General features: G+C 39.7%; 1 protein-coding gene across 1 annotated transcript; it reads right to left on the reverse strand.

Moving 5' to 3' along the window:
* Positions 1 to 1793: 1793 nt before the first annotated feature.
* LOC137281836 (ADP-ribosyl cyclase/cyclic ADP-ribose hydrolase-like) lies at positions 1794 to 14602 on the reverse strand. Its single transcript, XM_067813473.1, has 8 exons — positions 14344 to 14602; positions 12432 to 12567; positions 11250 to 11337; positions 9178 to 9320; positions 8562 to 8635; positions 7930 to 8022; positions 6213 to 6299; positions 1794 to 4100 (listed from the first exon to the last, which is right to left on the reverse strand). The coding sequence occupies exons 1-8, from the start codon at positions 14538 to 14540 to the stop codon at positions 3962 to 3964; spliced, it is 957 nt and encodes a 318-aa protein (XP_067669574.1). The 5' UTR covers positions 14541 to 14602; the 3' UTR covers positions 1794 to 3961.
* Between the last annotated feature and the right edge of the window lie 718 nt (positions 14603 to 15320).

Here is a 15320-nt window from a genome sequence, read left to right on the forward strand (position 1 = left end):
CAAATATGGCGTCGCCCGTAAAAGTTATTGATTTCGTCAAAATTGACGCACACTTGGCTGGAAGGGTTGTGAATATTATCAAGAGACTGAATAACTTCTGCATGTATGTTGTCAGGACTGCACAGTAACACACATCAAAAGACGAGCGGCGCTCTTGTGTCTCTATGACTGCCACTGTCTGTCGCATCCATTCGTGTCCTCCCGCACAAACATATTGTCACTGCAATGCCTCCCGTGGTTTCTTATTATTAAACCATTTCATCGTTCATTTAACTTTTGACGTTTTTGGTCTCCCGTTTTTCTTTGTGAACAAAGTATTAAAAAAGGAAAAGGAAAACAACTGGTACTCATGCATTTACCTACTATATTAGATTAGGTGCCTTAGCATAACCCTAACCCTAACCTTACCCCTAACCCTAATCCTAACCCTTGGAAGAATTCTAATAAATAAAGAATACACTAACCGAACCGGCACGAAAATGGCTGACGTATCCAGTTTAATGAATTCTTACCGCTTCGAAAAATAATATTTCCTTGTAATGGTGCAACTTACGGAATGACAAAGATATTTATGTATATTAATTTACAGTTATAATTCATTTGATCCAAATAGTTACGTCTGAAACCGAAATATAGAATATATTTAGATTATTTTTATTGACCAAAACTGCGAATAATAAAACATGGTGCACTGTGACCAATGTAAGTCATTCTTACTTAAGGACAAGGTATGATAGAGGCCCTTATTTCCCCATAACAAGTCATGATTATCAAAAGTTTACAACACGATAATTTTAGCGTAAAAAAGGGCTAAATTAATTGTGGAAATTACCTCCAATTCTCCAATTGCATTTTTATGTTTTTAGTGTTGTTAGTTTTCTTCTTTGAAGACCTCAAAACAATATCTTCTAGAAACGTACATTTTCTGATTTTCAGAGTGATAGAAAAGTGTGAGCAAAAGCGTGACCCATCCCAATTTTTTTACCACATATGATGAGAGTAAATTAGAATGCACACCAAAACAGTTGTGGTGGGTCACGCTTTTGCTCACATCAAAATCTTCAAAAAAGTACATTTTTTCGGTTTATGAAATTGACCCATACAACATCTGGAAAAATAAACATTGACATAAAATAACATCTTTAAAAACAATCCATCACATTTACACATCTGTGCCATGATACATTATATGTTAAATGGTTTTGTGCTCTAAAATACACATATCAAACATCTTTATTAAAACTTTCAATATCATAAGGCTGATTTATGAGAGGTAAACACTGGATTTTGGTTGTTGGTCTCTGCTAGAAAAGTAAGAGGATGTCTGAAAATTTTCAAAATATGATCAAGCAGCAATGTAAAGGTGAGAACCTTTGTTATTATGTCAGAATTTGATCATAGTTTTTCTGTCATCAAACACCCTTGAGCCACCTGCCACTGTCAAAATAACACTGTCATTCAACAGGATTGCCATGTATAAACACATGCATTTTCCAAGAACTTATGTACCTTGATGTTTCCAATGACATATTAGATTTCATTTAACCAAAATGACTACACTTAACTGTATGAAAAGGATTTTTTAGCTAGAATAAGAACATTGTGTTGTACATGATGAACACAAGCAGACGTCAAGTTATAGATAGTTGTAAAGTGTAATGTATAAGCTTAAATTCACATTGTGAGGGTAAGGGATATGTAGCCTAATGGTTGCTATAGTAGTCCGTTGGGTATTTTTGTTATCAGACATACAGGTTCAAATCCATGTAACCTATCTTTCTTTATTTTCAATGTTTTTTTTATCAAGTCTAATGTTTAACTAAACTGTTTCAGATCAAATCCAAATATTGAAATTTGTTTCTTAAGTTTGGAAATCTATGTTACAACATTGTTGAAACAAGCTTTAAAGACACTGACCATTCACCTTTTCAAGTCGGTCTAGTTGCCTTTGTTCCCAATATTTTAAAATTCATATTTTATATATTTTGATCTACTTTAGGTTTATACACTCTTGAATACGGCAGTTCTTGACAGTAAATCAGAAACTGAGATTGATGACTGTGTGAATGAAGAGGAATAGTGGATGTTTTATATCTTTAAAATGGATAAGTTGTGAATAATTACTCTATGAAGTCTTTTGAATACTGACTTTAACACTTGCATGGTGTTAATATGAACCTGCGCTGACAATGAAATTTCACCCGAAATGGGCCCCTTTGAGGTCAAGACCTGTGATTTTTAGTGCAACATTATTGGTTATTGTAATAACATATGAGATGTTAACTGTAGATTTGCTAAAACTGGTTGTAAATGCTGACTTGTAACACTTACTAGTTAGAATGAAGCTGTGCCCAAAATGTAGTTTTACCCAAAACAGGCCTCTGTGATATTTAGTACAACATGATTGGTTATCATGCTTACATGTTGTAAAATTGACCCATGGATTACATTTGCAAAGAATGCTGTGAATAATGACTGAGTTTTGGGGACACAATTGGCAAGTAATTGAATTAACATTTTTTTGCAACCCTAATTGGGCCCCTTGAGGTTAAAACATTATGATTGACACTGACATTTTTTCCAGCATGACTACCTGTCGTAAAACTGCTGTAATTTGTATGTAAATAAAATGACAGTAGTAAATAAGCCATTATGGCACACTGATATTTCAGACTTCTTAATATTTTTCATGGGAACTGATACAACCCATTTTGAGCCCCTCTGCAGTGAAATTACACCTCAGCTCATATAAAATATAGCATTTTTTTGCAAAGCTAACTCGTCTCTAAACAAATAGCATGTTTTCAGCCATATCTGTGAGTGGGCCAAAAACCACCCTTATCATACCTTGTCCTTTAAAAATACAAAATATATAAATACACAAAATATAACACCTCAGCACCTGTTAATCCAAAGATATATGAGCATATTAGTCAAGAAAGGAAAAATATTTCAAACTGATGCTCGCGAAAAATTGCTCATTCGCCGGGAACTACTACTGGAAACTCGCAACATCGGTGGGTTTCTGTAATGACATGGTTGGTAGAGATGAAACATCAGTAAGCGGAGCTTATACGCACTCTCTGAGCTTGACGGCCTTGTTGCTATGCCAGCGTCATAGGACTCTGTTTCAAGAATGTGCTTTTGAACAAAATCACCTGCAATTACGTAAAATAGTATTATGACATGTCTTTCAAGCTTGTGGTGCTGTATTCTAAGGGTAGGCCCTGGCATCCTGCGCAAAGCTTCGCCGAATTATTTACAGTAACTCGTCCTCCTATGAAGAACATTAAGCTCAACTATTTGAGACACACTGTTCCCCGTTATTCACATTCATCTTTGCTGTTGAGTTTGCCGCTCCTAATTAAATGCTCCCTATAATCTTCTTCTTTGTGAACACTTCTTAACATGACGACTAGCCCGACAGTGATGGCCGACTGACGTTCAGGCAAGATTTAGGTCACGTAGTCAAGTTCAAAATATTTACACTTCACAAGTGTTTTTAATGAATTGTATTATTGCTTTTGAAAACAAATCCTCAGTTGAAAAGAATTAAACTTTGATTACGACTTTAATCTGTCTTAATTTGTTTATTTTCGTGTGATTAGGCGCCGTACAGGAAATACATTGCCTCTACGCAGCGTACGTTTTCCTGGAGTGAAGCAGTTGACATTCCAATCACCAATATGATGTATTAATCCAGTTCTCTATAGGAAAGCAAAATAGTGCTTTATTTTAACATTATTTTCATTTTTACAACTTGTATAATAAATAGGATACAAAACTCGTTCCCCTTTCATATCAAATTTATGCCCCCCGTGAAATGATTTTGGTTTGTCAATCGCTTAAGCTCCTGACAAACCAAATTCATGTCCCTCCTGAAATAAACTTCATATGAAAGGGGAAGCTAGTTTAATATCCTATAAATGATAAGTTAAACGGACAGAGGCTTCGTCAATTTTCATATCAAAGAAATGACAGCGATAACTATAGAGAGCCCCATGACAGCATCGTTGTTACTGGATGCGCCGTTGGTAGATACTTTCATTTGACATTCCTCTTCAGTAGGATGGTCCACACACAGCATAGCTTGAGGGCCCCTGAAAGGTTTTGATAAATTATTAGGCAATATGATTGTATTGCTTGGACGAAAACTTCGCAAGGCAAAACATGTCAGTTCCACAGATGACACATAGTCCCGTGTACCCTGCTCGTTTTTCTGAGATGTAAATATACGACTTCAGTTGCAGGGTCCTACAATGTCTATATTGTATTTACCCACATATTCAGCCTTTTTTTCGTATTAAAATTATGAAATTGTATTGAGGCAAAAGAGAGTTATTTCAAATATCCATGAAGCGTCGAAGCTGAATAGTGTTACCTCCAACATAAATGCCGTTTTCTGATAGACTAAACGTTCTTGTATTATATTCAGTTATATAACCTCTCACATAAACGTCGCTGTCTGATTGGCAGAGCGCTCTTCTATTATATTCAATGCACCCTGTATACAAGCGAGGTGTATTGCAATACACCCCGCAGCCGATAGCCACTCATTATTCTCGAATAACATTGCATCACGCATGATGCACGGAAAGTATTGATGTTTTACGAATGCATATCGATGGAAAGGAGATAACACTAAATCTGTTTTTCTTGCCTCCTCCGCCATTCCGCCATATCTATCTAAAGCTAAGAAAACATTTGCCTCACATTCCAATAAATAAATTTGGACCAAAGGTTCAAATGTAGTCCGTGTAAGTTGCCACTTACTAAGGCAATACTTTCGGGGGAAAAAAAGCAAGATGCAACGTGTGCCAGAGGTAAACTGTAGCGCAAAGGGGTTGCGCAGCATAGATAAAATGACCAGTCTTCTTACATGCGAGCGAAGTGAGCAAAGGTTGACAACGTACTTGCCTCGCTTCGGTTCGAAAAATATTTTTCATGTCAAAATAAAATATCAAAAGTATACACCCATTTCCAACCCCATGTTGAACAATTACTCACGTGAAATATTTTTTATTCAACATTTTAAGCGCAACTCGTGGTATACCGGACCGTTCTTCGCATCCATTAGCCCTGCCAGCTTCCGGTTCAACGGAGTGAAGGAACAGGGGGTATTATTCTATATGGAATACTTACAGTTACCTCCCCTGCTTCATTCACCAATTACGCCAGAAGTGTTTTTATGTAGAGAAATGTAAGAGCACAGCTAAGTGAGCAAGTGGAAGTGCACCTTTGATAGTGGCAATATTGTATTTTGACATGAAAAATATTTTTCGACCCGAAGAGAGGAAAATACGTTGCCAACCTTTGCTCGCTTAGCTCGCATATAAGAAGACTTCCAACCTCATTTGCCCCGATACTCATTCTTCAAACAGTTCCAAATTAACATTGAGGTGTTAGGTAAGATAAATACATATACGTCGTTCACTGGTTCCCCGGAGAACTTGGATTGAGGTACCCTCGATGTTCTTTTTTGTTTGTTTGTTTGTTTTGTTTTTGCTTTTTCATGGTCGGGCTCAGGGAACATAAACAAACATCGAGGGTACCTCCACCCATGGTCCCCGAGGTACCAGTGAATAACGTATATCGTACTCATGTGGGGAATCGAACCCGGTTCTTCAGCTTGACGAGCTTGCGCCTTACCCACTAGGCTACCCCACCGCCTCCGGATGCCAAAGAGTGCGAAAACAAAATTATAGAAGGTTCTGAGTAACAAGTATTCTTGAAAAATCACAACATTTCACACAGGTAACGCTGAATTCGTAATGTGGAGTTAAATACAAGTCTGAGCATTTATCGGGGTTGCCCTGACACTACAAGCGGCTGGCCAGTATTCGGAGAAAATTCACAGAATGCATAATGCTGTATATAACTCCATGCAGCTAAATGTTTCCTTTGTATATAACGATACTTACAGTGCATGCAATTTGATAATGTCTTCACTTCAATATGCTTCAGTTCACCAGTATCAAGCTCTTGAATACATGTTGTTTAACGCCGCAATCAGCAATATTCCAGCAATATGGCAGTGGTCAGTCTAGTTATCAACATCATCGTGCTGATCCATCTACGCCACTGAGACACGATGACATGCGTCAACCAAGTCAACCCGACCACCATATCCGTTAGTCATCACTGACAAACATGGGCTGATGGAGACCAATTTTAACCATGGTTAATTCTAAAACCTGGATTTACTGACTTACCTCGGGCTGTCCTGACAAGAAAACCCGATGTTTCTGTCTCTTAATCTCCGTTGCAATGAAGAGATGTTCTCACTACTGCACTTTGACCTGTATTTTAGTCAAGAAGATGCGAGACATGTGTATTATCATACAACAGCATTATATTTTAACAGTACCCGAGCAATATCATGACGGGGAATCGAACAAGGGTCTGTGCCGTGATGAGCGAACACCTTAACCACTAGGCTACCCCACCCGCCCGCCAACTGTTCTAACCAACCTAGTAGACTGATGCTGACGTAGGTTGGATGATGGCGACTGATTGTTGCGTGCGTTTCACACACACGGGTTCAGAGTGATTAGAGAGTGATTAGACTAACAACTAGTCTCTGAAATGACCATATTTTACAAGAAAACAATACAGTTCATAGTAACAAAAATAAGATAAATTGAAAAGGAGCCATGAGACTTTCTTCAATTTTCAGAAACCGTGGAAATATAGACTTGCCACATATTAAGGGCTTTCTTGGATATGTTTATTTCAGGGTCTCTACTGCGGGCTACAGAGTAATCAGCGCTACAGGCTGTGTAGGTTTACGTTCCTTCAGACGGACAAACAGACAATCCGTTCAGACGCCACTAATTCACCATGATTACGATACATGGTTAACTCGCTCAAATCATATCACTCATTCACAAACTGAACCCATTCAAATTATTACCTCATTGATTAAATTAGTCACTAAATGCATACATATCACTGAAACAACACTCACTCAGTTCAAGTGTTCGCGGTAGGTTTTGTACGAGTGCGTGCAGAAATAGAATTATAAACATGTAGTTCAAATCTATTGCGTGTGCCATTTACATAACAAACCTGAATCATTTCAAAATATATTGGTCTTCCTATGTTGCTGTTGAAAGGCATTTTAAAAATTAAGTAGATCAGAATCTATGCTTGCAAAACACGCACGTAAAATCTTGTTTGCGTCCTTTGTTTTGTTTTGTTTTGTTTTGTGTTTTGGGGGGGTTTTTTGCGTGAAAAAGGCAGGTTTCTGCGTTAACGAGAACACTGAGTTGCCAACCTATTTGTATCACTCACCACCTCACTCAACTCATTTATATTACTTGTTCACTCACTAATTCACTCACCCAGACGATTCCTTTACACGATTCACTCTATAAACTCAATCAACTCGTCTATGTCTAGCACTCCTCGCTCCCTTACTAACTCAACAAGGAAGCGAGAAATCAGAAAGATCTATTTTCCTACGTGAGCGGACATCTAATTGTTAACTACTTGTACCATAAACTTAACTCTGTTAACTCTTAACGAGTTTTCGTTTTTAATTTGGTCTTATGTCATTTTCTCTTGTCAATAATAATGTAATGAACAAACACGTTTTGTAAAAACTCAAATCATTGCAAATTCGTACTTAAATTGTCTATGTATGTGGACTGGGTCTCCTCCATAGGGACTTACATCGCTTAGAGACGGCGTTCGAAAGACAGGTGTCTTACTCTACCTCGACGGGGCCTTAAACTATTGTACATGGTGACATGTAACTTCGATCGTGAATTCTTCGTTACACCCCTTTCCTTTTATATAGTACTAGGGTAGGGTCTATACACCGGTATGTCTTTTGAACGCCGTATCTAAGCGATACAAGTCCCTGTGGTCTCGTCACTGTATGGGTTATTTCGATGCGACGTGAAAGTCAACGCAGTCAATACCTACCTGACTGTTTGTCCCGGGATGTGCACCAGCAGAACATTGACCTTTGTGACTTTGCTGGAATTTAAATTAGGCAACTCCCATACTCCAAAGAAACTGTAATAAAGGAAGGCGGCGTTATTAATGAACCTGTGGTCTGCCACCCATCGTGAGTAAAGTCTGTTTATCTCAGTTTACCTGAGCATCAGAATCTGTATAGAACTGACGTCCAAGACTGCGTGATGAGTGAGTGAGTTGTGTTTTACTCCGCACTGAGCAATATTCCACCTTTGTGGCGGCGGTCTGTAAATAATCGAGCCTGGACAAGACAACCCAGTGATCAACAACATGATCATCGATTTGCAAAATTAAGATTGAGTGAGTTGAGTTTTAAGCCTCACTCAGCAATATTCCAACTTCATGGCGGCGATCTGTAAATAATCGAACCTTGACCAGACATCCCGGTGATCAACATCATGAGCAATCGATTTGCACGGTTGGAAACCGATGACATGCGTCAACCAAGTCAACAAGCCTGACCACCTGATCCCGATAGTCGCCACTAACGACAAGCATAATCGCCTTTCATGGCAAGCATGGGTTTCTGAAGGCCTATTCTACCCCGGACCTTCACGGGTCACAACGTGATGACTTACGATGTATTGTAGAAAGCCAGGGCCAGACTTGCGTTTAACATGAGGTATACGTCTCCAGACGCTTGGGCTGCAAACTGAAATGTACTGCATGGTTTGTAAAATGCTGGAACCCTATTTTGTACATTACAAAGGATAGTCACGTGAACACGTATATTGACATATGCATAGGAAAATGGTCAGTTTGTGTTGTGTTAAAGGTCCCAGTCAGCAGTATTCCAGCTATGTGGACCAGACAACCCAGTGATTGATATCATGACCATTTGTCATCCATTAGTCCATGAGTACCTGTAAGAACAAGCGACTGAATTAAGTCATTAACACATGCTAAACTTCCCAAGATGTATTCCTAGAAGGTAGAAAATAAAATTGTGTACACCCTTCGTCACCTTTTTTCCTTTAACAAAAAAAATAATAATGAAAATCTCCTACGCCCTCGTGATTTTTGGAAAAAATGTGCCCTTGGAGCATTTAATTAATCAATTTATGCAGTCTTAGTCACTGATTGTATAATGACTTCGTTGTTGTTGTTATGGGTCAATAACAGAAGTTTGCTGGACTCCTCCATTCGGTTGTATATGTGTATATACGGTGTTTGTTTTCGTCAAGGTGTACGTACATTTGAGGACGCCTTCACCCAGAAGGAGAACTCTGCGTTGTACGGACACGTGTCGGTCTGGTCCCAGCCGGCACATTCTTGGTTGTATGCTATACCTGGATGGGATTCCTGAGCACAGAACCGCAGTCCGTTGCCTATATAACCTTGAACAAATTAGATAATCATTTAAATGTTTGTGGTCATACCAAGAAAAGTTTACAATACATTGCCAATCTTCCTAGTGCGAAATGGCTGAACTTGAAGCGCTCATAAAACGCCCAGTTGGCACTTAGAGTGTCAAGAGTGAGTAAGGTTTTATGCCGTTTCTAGCAATATTCCTGCAGTATAAGCGGGGAGCACCAGAAACGGACTTCACACGTTGTACCCATGTAGGGAGTCGGCAGCAGGATTTCGGCGTAACGAGCCAACGCTTTAACCATTAGGCTGTCCCACCGTCCTTCCGTAGAGTGGAGCTCAAATGACCCAGTTGTACGGATTGTGTACGGATTATGTACGGATTGTATGCGGATTATGTACGGATTGTGTACGGATTATGACAGTAACGTAATAACCACTGGTATAACATACACCTCAATTAAACCAGAATTTATGATGAAACATAAAGTATACATAATTGACTATATTTTGCACCCGTGGCGATTTCGGATAAGACTTCTCAACTTCGTGTGCTTGGTTTAATTAACGTTTGTCCACGTACATCGATGGCTTGAATAGTTGCTCATAATATCGGCCACCAGGTTGTATGGTTATCGCTCTATATAACTGTAATACAGTATACAGCTTTCACCTGGATGCATAGTGCGAACAACTACCCATAAACAACTCACACTGCCTTTTTTGGAGGAAGATTAATCCATGCTATTATATGAAAGTTGGAAACCGAAGCCGAGCTGTCATGCACATATTCGTGATACACAGTTAGAATTCACTTCACTGAGTCAGATCGAGGAGGAGGGAAGAGGAGGAAGGTACAACAATTGCAATGGAAAAACTCACTGATCTGTGATTATTTCTGTAACTGCTTGTGTTTGCTGCGAATAGCTGCGATCTGATACGGCTTTAAGCATAATCTTTTCATTCATTGACGTCAATATTTTCCTCAGCTTCCAGACACTTACATGTTTCCACTTATATTGGACATTCATGTTCACAATTTCGTTTGTTAAATTATATAGGACATTTTGAGGATTTTATGCACGTAGGAAATTGTAACAACGGGAGCTGACTTATATACACTACCTACACTTCGTGAATGTAACTTACATAGTATTTTCCAGCTATGTCATAAATTTGTTAAATGGGCGAGATTTGAGAGCATGTTTAAAAGTCGCATTCTCGTGTTGTCAACTTTTGATAAAATAAGCGCTCTGTACTAAAAACACGAGAATGCGAGAACGCGAGACTTAGGCCAAATCTCGCGATCTCGCATTCTCGCACTTTTGACATTTTAAGCTGGTTCCAAAGGTCGAGATCGCGAGAATGTCCCATACAGTATTCCATACTTTATGGTTTCGCTCTTTCTGTTCTTCTATCGCACGTTCTTCATATATTTCAGTTTTGCACAAAGTAACAAAGTAAGAACAGAGACGATCCACAATAATGGAATCTTAAGTAGGTTGGCCTATAATACAGGGTAATTTGAAGTAGAGCTCGACATAACAAACGTATGTTGCTTATCAATACCTTACGGCATGCAAGGATTTTCATTCATTTACATTCAGCAAAAAAAAACATGAGAAAGCATACAAATACATAGATCAAAACATACATTACAGCCGCACATCTTAATATGTTTGAAGACAGCACTTCCCAGTCGTGTTTGATACTGAGCTGAAACTTTAAGTACTTTTAGTTTTAAAAAAATACCATTCATACCATGCCAGTTTGAGACAAAATGGTCACTGAGGTTTTGTTCAACTTTAACCACGCCTTTCTGGGTACATTTTATTTTAACTGGTTTGACTTCCGGTGTATATTTTAATAGGTTCATATTCTCCACTGATACTTAAATGTCATTTTAAACATTACAAAACACGTTTCTTTTGCCTCTAAATATATATATACAACGGTACCTATGAGTGTGTCTTCTAAAGCCATGGCCCGCTGACCGCGGTTGGTATACTGTTGGACGACGCCATACACGTCCGACCAGAACATAGCCTGAAACATAAATGTAAACATACTTGAAATTTACAGAGCAAGACAGATGTTTCAAATATTTTCCCATGCTGCATGGGCAAGCTGTAGCGCAAATAGGGTTGCGCAACAAAGAGAAAATGACCAGTGTACATATATGCGAGCGAAGGAGCAAAGAACCATTTGATATGCTACACGTGACGCTTAAAATGTTGAATTAAATAAATCGTACGTGAGTAATTATTAAATATGAGGTTGGAAATCCGAGAACCCAACTAGTGACCCATTAGTGACCAACTCATGTTATTCCAGGACAGGCCGAATAAATTCTTGTGGTTACAGAAACAGGCGAGTGGACACGAACGTTTGCAAACCTTTGCTCGATTCGCTCGCAAATAGGAAGACAGTTCATTTTCTCTTTTGGCGCAACCCTATTTGCTCTTGTTTGCCTGTGGTCGTATTCACTGATGCAGTAGGTACTCTGCACATCAGCTCGTGAGACTTCACACGTTGATTGAGTCTTCAGTGTACACTTCCCAGTGATGTCCTCTGAACATCAACAAATAAAACTACACCAGTTCGTATTTCCTAGCCATGATTCACCAGCACAATGAAAGCCAGATTAACTTCAACGCCCCCCCCCCCCCCCCCACACACACACACACCCAAGTACTCATATAACTATCTATGGAGATCAGGGTTAAAATATGCTTGTAGTAAGGTGCTACCAACCTATCATGTAGCAGGGGTTGTGCTTAGCGCGACGTTATACAACAAATATACACAAACTGGTATCAATATTCTGCCTGCAGCAAATGAGCAGGATTGAGTCTTCCAGGCGGAAATGGCCATATCCAAACCTTATTCATGTGATTCAGAATGGAAGTAAAATGTTATAGCAAACATGTTTTGTAGGGTTGGTAGAAGGTGACGAATCTCAGTAAATGAGAGTATTGTGACAAATTTCATTATTTATTTGTATGTCCCAAATTAGAATTAGAAAGAGAAACATACATTCAGTATAAATATGTCAATATATTAGACCAAATGTGTAAAATGAATATCCTGTTTATGCTTGTGAAGATTAAGAAAACTGAGTGAAAAAAGTGATGACGCACCTTGTTGCGAGTGACGTCAGTATTAGCTGTCCGGATGAAGTTGTCATAACGACTGAACGTCACGTTACACGCCGGCTGATACGAGAACGCTGTCATGAAGTTGTCTGATATTTCAGAGCAGTTTTTCCTTTGCTGCCTGAAACCAAATGTTTTAAGGGACATTGCTTAAATAGCAAAACTACTGCAGACAATCAACATTAATAGGGATAAAGTAAATTTGCTTCGAGTTTATCGTCAGCAAGGCACTCGCTTACAACTGGACCAAATTTGCATCTGCAGTTATTGGGGAGCGTGGCAAACTTGGTCCCAAGCATGCCATTGCTTGTTGAGTGAGTGAGTTTAGTCTTTCAGCAATATTCCAGCAATATCACGGCGGGAGACATCGGAAATGGAGATCACACCATTGCTTGTTGAGTGAGTGAGGCGATTGCCTCTAATCATCGCTGTAATGTTCACGATATCTAAGTAATATCTTCTCGCCAGATGAGCCCATCTGGCCATACATTTATGTGCTCACTACACAGAGAACGTGTTGAGTGCTCTATGTAAAATTTAATAAGATTTGCCACGGTTTACAATTCCAGTGATGGATTGAAAAATCAAACATATTGGTCATGTGTTTTGACGTACATAAAACCGAAGGTCGAATGTATATTAGCGAAGGGTTATGTACAGGATAATGTTTCAAGGTTGATGACTTGGCCGAGGACGGGGGTAAAAACATCAACCATTAATCTACTTATCATGTTACACGGCCTCAAACGACGTATACTTGCAATAAGAACTAAAGCAACTACTGATTACACAAAACACAATGGTACTAGTGTAAAATTATAGGAAGTCTAAGCCTGAAAATCAATGATAACAGTATAGTGCCCTTAGCAATATTCCACCAATACCAGGAATGGCCTTCACATACCGCAGTCATGAGTTCCATAGACCCCGAGCCTTTGGCGTGACCACTACGTAACGTTTTCGCCCCTCACGGCAGTGAGAGTTAAAACAGATAACTGATAGCCTAATTTAGATATTGATGAACGATGTCATTTTACCAGTGTGAATAAAAACTTTATAAGAGACGGATTTTTTTCCATCAGAATTACAATACTTACCCATAAATCTGATACATTAATACATGAAACTAAATGTCTTCATTATCATAACTCCATGCCGAAGTAGTACTCAGAACTGCACAGATAATTCCCCATGAGAGTCCGATTTTTGGGGGGTGCAAGGTTCAAGTCAACATCTCGCATCGAGTTGTCGGACGTTGTGAGACATGGAAGGCCGAAGTGAGTGAGTGTGTGAGTTGAGTTTTACGCCGCACTCAGCAATATTCCAGCTATATGACGGCGGTCTGTAAATAATCGAGTCTGGATTAGACAATCCAGTGATCAACAGCATGATGATCGATCTGCGCAATTGGGAACCGATGACATATGTCAACCAAGTCAGCGAGCTTGACCACCCGATCACGATAGTCGCCTCTTACGACAAGCAGAGTCGTCTTTTATGGCAAGCATGGGTTGCTGAGGGCCTATTCCCGGGACCTTTGGTGGAAGGCCGAAGTCTTCAATATTTACAGTGTGACTGGGTTAAGGAATATTGTTTAGCAAAATCCAGCACCGTAGGAAACCGACTTCTCATACTTCCCCATTACCCCGGCTTGACGAACGCACAAACGACTTTAACAGACGCAAAGGTACGCCATTTTCATTCGACCTTCACCTTTCCCCTACAACAATACATGCTTACCGAAAGACGAAACTAACAGGGTTGTCTAGACAAGACGAGCACAAACACCTCCTTCGTATAGCTGTGCTGTTGCCGAGTGTGGCGACAAAATAAATTAAACACAGAACTTAACAATCGAGATGTTTCACTTACTCAGCAATCCGGATGTTTCACTTACTCATTGCCACAGAGCTGCGTTGGATTAACGATGGTCTGGTACTCGGTACATCTCCCCATCACCAGCTCCCGCAGCCCTGGGGTAGTTCCTTGGGGGACGCACTGCCCCCTGACCTGTTGGGTATGTAAAATGCATGTGATAATGATAAACAATAATGAATGTATCAACACGTATAACTCCTGACTCCACATCTTCATGCTCGTGGGCGTCCTCCTCTGGTTGACTGTTCATGTCATTGAGTGAAGAAATCCGGCTGTATGTATTTTTAGCTTCAGAGGACGGTTCACTAATCTGTAAACAGGTTAGTATTCTGAGCCGAACTGCGGCGTCATTCACATGAAGCGAGTCACATTAACAGAGGTATAATGACACAGGCTCGTCTCTTGTTACATAAAGAAAACATGTCATAACGGATCTACAAGAGGCTCTCGGTGTCCAATTTCCTTTCATGTCAACTAACTCACTTTCTCTCACGCACGCACTACGTTTACACTCAGTAAGGTCACCTGAAATAAAACTAACAAACTACACCAAACACCCCTATCCAATCCCCGACTCTCGAACATAGACACTAATCACGATCTTCCTGCACAGAGACACTAATCACGACCTTCCTACACAGAGACACTAATCACGACCCTCCTGCACAGAGACAAACACGCTGACCTTCATGCCCTTCATTGAGAAGGGCACACTGACAAAGTCATTCCTACACAGACACACGCTGACCGTGTCCTTCCTATACAGACACACACTCGCTACACAGAGACACACACGTTCACCTCGCCTTCCCTACACAGAGACACATTGTTTGACAACCTACTTCTTATACAGACACACATCAGCTTACAATATGCTTCCTGCACAGACAGACCTTCTGAGACATACAGACAATTCACACTGTACGTGCTTCTCTGTAAATAAATCATCAGATTGACCCCTGAGACAACGAAGCACATGTGCTACATGCGATAATC

This window comes from Haliotis asinina, chromosome 4 (assembly GCF_037392515.1).
Source record: "Haliotis asinina isolate JCU_RB_2024 chromosome 4, JCU_Hal_asi_v2, whole genome shotgun sequence".
Classification (NCBI taxonomy): domain Eukaryota; kingdom Metazoa; phylum Mollusca; class Gastropoda; order Lepetellida; family Haliotidae; genus Haliotis; species Haliotis asinina.